The 9,031-nt window shown below is 54.9% G+C and overlaps 1 protein-coding gene across 1 annotated transcript; it reads left to right on the top strand.

The window, feature by feature from the left end:
• Nucleotides 1-317: 317 nt before the first annotated feature.
• P2RY2 (purinergic receptor P2Y2) lies at nucleotides 318-5,899 on the top strand. Its single transcript, XM_065745813.1, has 2 exons — nucleotides 318-400; nucleotides 4,750-5,899. Exon 2 carries the CDS (start codon nucleotides 4,754-4,756, stop codon nucleotides 5,828-5,830), a length of 1,077 nt encoding a protein of 358 aa, XP_065601885.1. The 5' UTR covers nucleotides 318-400; nucleotides 4,750-4,753; the 3' UTR covers nucleotides 5,831-5,899.
• Nucleotides 5,900-9,031: the final 3,132 nt, after the last annotated feature.

The raw sequence follows: 9,031 nt of genomic DNA, 5'->3' as shown, positions 1-9,031 counted from the left end.
CTCCCATCCTATCCCCACTCGCATTCATGGTTTCGTCACTGGGGGTGGTGGGAGGGGGTCTGCCCCTAATCTCAGCTCCGGCCCTATCCTCCGTCTTTGGAGGGTGGGGGAGGGGGTTCAACTCCGTCCCCAATCCCCTCCCAGCCCCTCATGGGGGCGGTCTGGAGCCTCTCCCAACCTCCGGCCCCGACCTCATCCCTACTCCCGGGGCGGGGGAACCCGGCCCCGTTCCCGATGCAGCTCTCAGCCCCGGGGTGGGGGGGGGCGGTACAGCCCCGGGTCCGCCCCGTCCGTCCCCACGCGGCCGCCGGGATCCGCGGTGCAGCCGCAGGCGTTGGGAGTCCGACCCGGGGCATGAACCGAGCGCGGCGGGGGGAGCGGCACGGAGCGGCCCGGCCCGGTGAGCGGGGACAGCTGGCACCGACCCGGGGGAGGGGGAATCTCCTATTGAGCAGAGGAACTCAAAATGTCTCAAAATCCCCCAAACGGACCCAAAGCCGCAGCGGGAGGGTTACGCGGGCGCGGTGAGAGCGGATCGGGGCTCCTCTGCTGCTCTCCGCTCCCATTGCTCACCTCTTTTTTACGCACCGTTGCTCCCCTCCCCGTGGGATTCCCCATCCGCCGTTCTGGGGTGCCCTCTCCCCGTTAGGTTCAGCTTTTCCTCCTCCGAGCCGCTCTCCATCTCTTCGGGGGTCTTTCTCATTCTCTCCGCTCAGTTCCCCCCCCTTTATTTTTTTATGGAAGTCCTTTTTCTGATTCTTTTCGGCGACTCCGAAAGTACCTCCGTGCCCCGGCGCTGGGCATGAAGCTTTGGGGGCGAAGCATCTCCTCAGCTCCCCCTCTCCGTCGGTTTTCATATCGCCTTTCTCGCGTGGAGAGCAGCTGCCTTCCCGTGCGAGCAGCAAGCCGGACCCTGCGGCGGGGCTGGTGCCCTGTGAGCGACGTCACTGCAGCCTTCCTCAGTTCCTCTTCCTCATTTACATCCCCGTGAAGGTTGCTGTGCCCCGTGGCCCTCGGGTGGAGGGATACAACCCAGCGTTCGTCCCTTCTTCGTGCTGAGCATCTCCTGTTCGGGAGTGACGAGCCGCAGACCCCGACCCCTTTCTGCTGCTGTGTGTGAGGGTGTGCTCACCGTGTTGGGGTTGGGCTGTGGGGTCCACGGCTGAGCCCGATGGCTGCGTTATCTCCCAACCTGATATCGTGTTGGCAGAGTCGCGGAGCATCCCGAGATCGAAGGGACCCACTGGGATCATTGTGTCCCACTCCTGGACTCGTTGGGTGATCCCTTCTGTTATGGCAAAAGGCAGTTTTTTCCCCACAACCTATATGGGGCTCCGGGATGGCTGAAGGGGTCCCAGGTTGAGGGGGGTGAGGAGGATGTGGGGAGCATCGTTGCTGCTGCAGCTTGGAGGGGAGTGCACGGGCTGGCAGCCGAGGGATTAAATATCTGCCTGGGTGCTGTTTGCCTCCACCCATGGAGCTGCTGTGCTGGGAGTGGGGCCAGCCCAGCAAAGGCAGCTTGAATTATGTGTGAGTTTAATGACCTGTTGCTCATTTGGCTCTGGTTAATTGGGGCTGTGCTGCACGGTGGATGAAGGTGTTGGGACTGGCGAAAGTGGAGGCTCAAAGAGGGATAGATTCAGACTCGTGCGGGCTCAGGGGAGAGCACAGGGCTCCCACGGTGGGGCTGAAGAGGTGAGCGTGGATTCCCCCACCAGCTTTTTTTGCAGGAGTTTGGGAAGGGATGGGGGCAGGCAAAATGCCGAGCCCAGCAGCACAAGAGGAGGAGGAGGAGGAAGCTCAGCCTCCACGGAGCCATCCCGGAGGGAAAAAGAGCTGCTTGTAAAGGGCAGACGAAAAGCACACGGGTTTGCGAGGCTCTGGTTTCATCCTGCTCCCCTCTCCTGGCCAGGAGGGCTCAGTAGTGTCTGCTGTTTCCTTTGGGGTTGCAGAGGAGCCGGGTTGTTCTCTTCCTGACGTCTTCAGTGGTTCCTGATCCGGTGCAGGGATTTTGATGAGTCGCTGAAACGCGTGCAATTAGGGCAGGGAAAACACCCACGCTGTCCTTGTGGCCTTTGCAAAGGAGCCATTGAGAAATATGCAGTAAATGGAGCGTGGTTTTGTCCTCTGATATCCTCCGGAATCGTGTTTGTGCCAGAGGAGGCACCAGCAGATGCAAGGAGCCCTGCCAATGGATGAATCCCCATTAATTACTGGGGATGGCCCATTAAGTCTCATCCGACCCCAGCACGGCCACAGCTGGCTTGCCTCAGTGACTTGGGTGTGAGATTTGATGGGATGGCCTCGGGAAGGCTGAGAGAGGGGCCTGGAATTGGGATTTGGTGAGTCGAGGTTGGAGGGGACCCAGGACTCCCTGCTCTAATTCCTGATGTGCTGCTGGGCAGCCCTGCACACAGCACAGGGCTGGGAATTGGGGGTCCCTCCCAACCAGACCCATTAGGTGTCCAACCCATCACTCCTGTGTGCCCCTGGGGTGCCCATGACCTTGGCACGTGTCTTCCTCCGGTGACAGTCCTCTCCTGGCGATGAGACTTGGTCCCCTGCCCGGGTGGATCCTGTTACAGGAGGGTTTTGGGATGTGGGCATCACATGGCTGTGCCTTCGGGTGTCTGTATGCCCCGTGCACGTGGCTGATGGGCTCACAGTGCCAATGTGCCACTGCGTTTCCATGCACGGATGGATCCAGACCAGCTCCAGGTACCCAAACCTCTGCTCTTGGCCACAGAAGTGAGTGATGTCTTGTGTGTTGCAAGGCCCTGCTGCAATCAGGATCCAAGCTGAGCACTCTTATCTCTCTCATGAGAGCCAAAAAGAGGATTTTTTCCTATTTTCTGGAAACAAAAGATGGGATTAATATGCCCAAGGCCATGCTGCAACCAGCTCCACCCATGGATGAAGCTGCTGCCATCAGGTTCATCAAGACTGGGCAGTGCACTCCGACATTGGGTCTGATTTTGGGTGGTCATCTGTGGAGCCAGGGGTTGGACTCAGTGATCCTTACGGTCCCTTCCAATGTGGGATATTCTATGGTGTTAAGACCCGTGGATGGAGGAAGCCAGGCAGGGCAATGCCCTGTGCACGAGGACACCTGGAAAGCTGTGCAATGTCAACTGCAAGAAGGAAATCCTCCTGCCACGATCTCAGGAGGGACCAGGAGGGCTGGTGTGTCAGCTGCTTCTCCCAAAGGGTTGGGGCTGGTTTGCTTTTAATGGTCACTGAAGGATTCTTCCTGCTCAGTTCCTTCAGTTATTTCCATTTCTTTCTCCCTCCCACCTTCCCCCCCGGGTTGGATGTGTGTCCCCTGCCACCCGCTCACTGTGGATGCAATGGGGCTTTGGCACCGGGCTGGGTGGCAGCCACGGCCCTGATGGACACAGTGGGTTCTGTCCAAGGGATTCCGGGCAAAACTGAGGAGAAAAAAAAAAACAGAGAGAAAAAAGAAAGGCTTTTGCATTTACAAAAGGAAACGAAGGGAGAGCGTGACTGCACAGACAAGGCTGCCTTGTGAGCGGGGTCCTGCCTCTGGTTGCCAACCCCAGAGCTCTGTTTGCTCATTTTCCCAAGGAAGGAGATGTGCAGCTTGGCACATCCGCGTTCACGCAGGGGACAGTCCCCTCCTCAGCTCATGGACACTTTCAAATGCATTTTGAGGATTTCTAATTGGGGCTGTGGGGCCCTGTAGGGCGGTGGGAATAAGTCTGGGAGCTGCGAGATAGGGTCCTTACAGTAAGGGCAATGAGGCACTGGCACTGGTGGTGGGGATGGGGTCCCTTCCAACTGCAGTGGTTCTATGGTTGTGTGACCCCTCATGCTCAGAGGAAGGACACCTTCATCCCGACTCTTTTCACCCAAATCCTGGTCTCTGAGCTCTGCTGAGTTGCATCCCCCGTGACCCTTTTCCCTGTAACAGCTCAGCCCATTCCTTCACCGGAGGTCAGCCCGCCTCGTTTGATGGGAAATGAGGCAAATCCATTTTAATTTGATTCCTGGCTGACGAGCTGGCTGGGTGATCATGTGTCAGTCGGGTCGTGGGCTGTCCCAGCACACAAAGGGGCCCTTGTCCCTCCTGGCACAGACAGTGCCAGACCCTGCATGTCTGCAGACACTCTTTCTAGACCACTTTTCTCGCATCAGCTGCTCATTGCCATGCATAACCATTGTGGGTGGTTGAGCACAGAAAGGACAGGGGACAATTTCTGCTTAGCTCTGGTGAGAAGGGTGGCTTGGGGCATGGCCTGGGATTTGCTTATGACAAGTCATAGAGCCATCGAATGGCTTGGGTTGGAGGGGGGGGGACTATAAATATAATCTGGTTCCAACCCCCCTGCCAACGATAATGAGTAATTTGGTTCCCCTTCTGTCCCCCAGATGCAAAATGAGGATAAATAAGACTCCTTTCATCTGATGGACCCTAAGTCCTCCACGCTCGGGGCTGCCACTCACATCAGCGCCCAATGGTGAGGTCCCATGGGGATGCATTTTGCTGGCACGAGAGCATGCCACCTCTCAAGTCACTGTCACCTGCACTGAGCTGGCAGTGCCGGACAGACTGTGAGCCACACCTGTGGGCAATGTCTGTCCATAGCTTTTGGATGGACAAAGCCAAGCGTTGATGGCAACGTCAGCGGGAGGAGCGTACATATAGTGCTGCAGCAGTGGGTTTTCCTCGTCTAAGTCAACTCTTCCAGGGATTTCTCACCTCCTTACAGCCTCTTTCCTTTCCCCTAGGGTGATGGCGAACCTATCAACTCCTCCAGCCTGGACCAGAGTCATCAACAGCTCCTCCATCTCAGTCAACACCGACAACAGCACCTACAGGTGTGTGTTTGATGAGGACTTCAAGTACGTCCTGCTGCCCGTCTCCTACGGCATCGTGTGTGTGGTGGGGCTCTTCCTCAACCTGCTGGCCCTCTATGGCTTCATCTTTCGGATCAAGACCTGGAATGCCTCCACCACATACATGTTCAACCTGGCCGTGTCCGACACGCTCTACGTGGTCTCCCTGCCCCTCCTGGTGTATTACTATGCCATGGGGGACAACTGGCCCTTCGGAGTGGGTTTGTGCAAGATAGTTCGTTTCTTGTTTTACACCAACCTCTACTGCAGCATCCTCTTCCTCCTCTGCATCAGCATCCATCGCTTCTTGGGCATCTGCTACCCACTGAAGTCCCTGCAGTGGGGGCACGTCCGCTACGCCCGTAGAGTGTCGGTCATCGTGTGGGTGGTGACCGTGGTTTGCCAATTGCCCGTTCTCTTCTTTGTCACCACCAGCATGAGACGTGGCACCATCACCTGCCACGACACATCCAGCAAAGACCTCTTTGGCCAGTTTGTCATTTACAGTTCGGTGATGATGGTACTTCTCTTCTGCATCCCCTTCCTCATCATCATCGTCTGCTACTGCCTGATGGCCCGCAGGTTGCTGCAGCCTATGCGGGGCATGTCCCGGCTCTCCCGATCCAAAAAGAAGTCGGTCAAGATGATAATCATTGTCCTGGTGGTCTTCAGTGTCTGCTTTCTTCCTTTCCACGTCACTCGTTCCTTGTACTACTCCTTCCGGAGCTGGGACTTGAGCTGTCAGACCCTCAATGCTATCAATTTAGCCTATAAGGTGACCCGGCCCCTGGCCAGCACCAACAGCTGCTTGGATCCTGTACTATATTTCTTAGCAGGACAAAGATTTATGAAGCTCACAGGCAACAAAATCCCATGGAAGCCTCAAAATGAGATGGCAATGGAGACTGTGCCCAACGGTCCCCTGGTGACCAGCAATGACACGGACACGACGTCCAAGGGTGTGAAATCCTAGCTCTGCCCCACACCGTGTGGCAGTGGAAGGGTTCACCCCACGTGTGAGGGGAGGTGAGGATGCTTCAGGGCCAGAAGTGCCTTGGCTCCCATGTGTGTTGCCGTTTCGAGCATGTGTTTCCAGGGAGGTGCTGCCACGGTGACAGGGACAGACGCGGTCCCTGTGCCTCTTTCCCTGCTTGTTCACCAACGTGTGGCACTTCCCCAGCACTCAGTCTGGGTGACCTTCCAGCGTGGTTGCAAAATCTGCTCAAATTCACACCCTGGATGCCTGAGGCTGTTTTTCTAATGGAGAAAACGCTGTGTGCAAAGAGTCCCGTAACGAAATCAGTCTGCTTTCCTCCAGGTTCTCTGGCACATAGGAACGTGCATTTTTCAGGAGCCTTTCCATGCCTTGGCAAGGGAAAAAAGACTTTTGATTCATGGGGTGTGCCAGCTGTGGTTGTGATAAAAAAAAGGTCGATAAAAGGTCAGGTGCAAACACTGCTTGCAGTGGGGATGGGACACTCGCTGCTTTGCATCCTTGGGGAAATTATTGTGGAATCTGGAAGGTTGGGAGAGCCCTCCAAGAGCTCCAAGTCCAACCCCAGCCCACCCCACCACATCAAGTGAGCCCACCCCTTCCCTGGCACAACGTGAGGCCATCACCCCTCATCCTATTGCTGTTACCTGGGAGAAGAGATTGACCCCCACCTCGACACAACCTCCTTTCAGCTAATGCTCTCCCACCTCCAGCCCCTTCCTGAAGGATTCCCATTAAAAGGGGTGCTGGTGGGGGGCACTCCCCATCCCACTGGGGTGTACTGATACCAGCAAGCAGGTCTCTGTTTTCTCCAGTGAGGTCAACACCGCAGAGACCCACTGGTGTTTCCCAGCAGTAACATCCACCTCTGAAAAGCTTGTAGGGACTGGTGGTTCTCTCTCTGTGTTGCTGCCTTTAATAGTCACCTCCAGCACTGTGAGAGTGAGGGTGGGCTCTTTGTGCTTTGTTTTTAATCATCTTACAAGCAGCTCGTGGTTCCAGCAAAGCAGCAAAGACCATTGCCTGCCCCCTTGGCTCAGCGTTGATGCATCCCTTCGCTGTTCCCCATTGTTGCCCAGAGATATGGTGGATGCCCCATCCCTGGAGGCTTTCAAGGTGAGGCTGGATCAGGCCCTGGGCAACCTGATCTAGCTGCCCATGTCTTCATTGCAGGGGAGGTGGACTAGATGGCCTTTGGATGTCCCTTCCAGCTCTAAGGATTCTTTGATTCTGTGATCCTCCCACTTGGAACCACTTGGCATATCCTTTATTGACAGCTTGGGCCTTTGTTGGGAAATACAGCAGTGTTGTCCCCACTTTTAGGAGCCATGCCATACACATGGTGCTGAGCTTAACCCCAGCCCTGTATGGATGTGTGCTTGCATTCCCCACCAGTCCAAAGTCAGAAAGAGCCACCAAACCCTTCACCAGAAGGTCTACGTGGCCCTTCTCTCTCATTGCCAAGTTAAGAACTTGAGAGCCTGGCCATGTGATTTCTTGGCCCAGCCCTGCCACAAGGATGCTGATTCCTTACCCCCAAAAATGAAAATTGCTCCTGCTGCAGAACTGGCTGAGTCCTATTTCGTAGAAGTGGCCCAGGCTCTATTTTAGGGTTAGACAAACACTTCTGACCCCAGTTCAGACTGAATCCTTTGACCTCCTAGTTTCTCCCATCCCTCCTCCCTATGAAGTGGCTTGGTGGGGGTAAGAACACGTAGATAAAGAAACAACTGGGACATTCCTGTGGTCCCAACTCGGTGGAATTGTGGTCCCATGGAGGGCTCTTGTCCTGACCCACAATATCACAGCCACAGAAGACAAAAGAGAGATCTGTCTCCGTCCAGAGCACCATCAGCAAAGGAAAACAGGGCATTTGTGGGGTGAGTCATCTCATCCTGGAGACGACTGTTGAGATTGTTGAGGGGGGTTGGGTTAAGGTAGGCGTTGCACCTTTTTCTCCCTGTGGAGCTTCATGGGAAGGGTTACAGGCAGTCACCGAGGTGAGACAAATCACTGAGAGAAATGAACCCAAGCGAAGCACTGTGCTGGTACAAATCTTACTCCAGGCCAGGTCTTACCTGCTCACCCGCCGTTGCCCAAAAACAATGTGAGCACCGAGCTACGTGCTCTGAATAATTCAACAAAACCATGCTCCCAGCTCTCCCCTTCACCCTGGTCAGAGCTCCCACCCTCACCACCACCACCACCTTTGGGGTCCCAGTGGTTCTCCTCCAACACGGTTCAGGCTGGGGAGGTACTGACTGGGAATGTACGTACAGGTTGTGTTTGTTTGTCAAAGCACTAACTTATACACACACATGAAGTGGGTTTTGTGACAGTAACTGCACATTTTTATTTTTGTAACGTGGACATCTCAGATTTCTTAGAGTAAATAAATTTATTTCTATTATGAGCACTCTTCTGCTGTCTCCTCCGATGTGTACAGAGTAGATGTGGGTTCAGGGATAGGGGCTGAATGCCATTGATGATTCATAGATGTGTTTAAAGCTGCAAATGCAGTCAGATCCAAGCGGGTGAGATCCAACCCATGGGCTCCACTGTAGATACTTTCAGCACTGAAGCTGTTGAGCCCATGGAGGAGCAATTGGTCTTTTTGGTTGTACCACATCCATCTCCCCAGCCCTGGTGGGCAGCTTCTCCAAAGCTCCTCTTGTCGAAGACCAGAGATTCTTGGGTTCATTTCTCCTAAACCACATTCTTCCCACTTCACCCAGCCACCAACATCTCGTGCTGGAGCAGAACCTCTTGTTCTTCTTTCCATTTTCCTCCACAGAAACCAAGAAGGGGGGGGTCCCAGTGCCTAACCACAGCCCTCCTGAAACAAATATCTTTTATTTCCCCATGGCAGTTTGTCCTCTGCTTGCTCTCCAGCCCGGTGTTCTGTGCCTCTCTCTGCCAACGCAACGTGGTGCTCAGGATGTGGCCATCCCATTGGGTGAATTTATGACAGACTGTGATCAGATCTCCTTAAAATCTGTGTGGCAATAACCCGGGCAGCTCAAATTCCTCCGCTCTCATCCTCATTCCAATTTCTTCAGCCTTGAGATTAATTCTGTGCCCTTTCACTGCTCCTGCTCTCCTGGAGGTGTCACAGATGCACGGTGACATCTGCAGGATGGGACCCCACACCGTGGAGAACACTCTGCTTTTGGGTTTCTT

Source organism: Cyrtonyx montezumae, unplaced genomic scaffold, assembly GCF_038088225.1.
Source record: "Cyrtonyx montezumae isolate F1298 unplaced genomic scaffold, pur_monq_1.0 scaffold_37, whole genome shotgun sequence".
In the NCBI taxonomy this organism is placed as follows: Eukaryota; Metazoa; Chordata; class Aves; order Galliformes; family Odontophoridae; genus Cyrtonyx; species Cyrtonyx montezumae.
This window is presented reverse-complemented; position numbering and strand designations above follow the sequence as displayed.

Coding starts and splice junctions, on each gene's coding strand:
- P2RY2 (XM_065745813.1), top strand. CDS start 4,754: ATGGCGAACCTATCAACTCCTCCAGCCTGGACCAGAGTCATCAACAGC.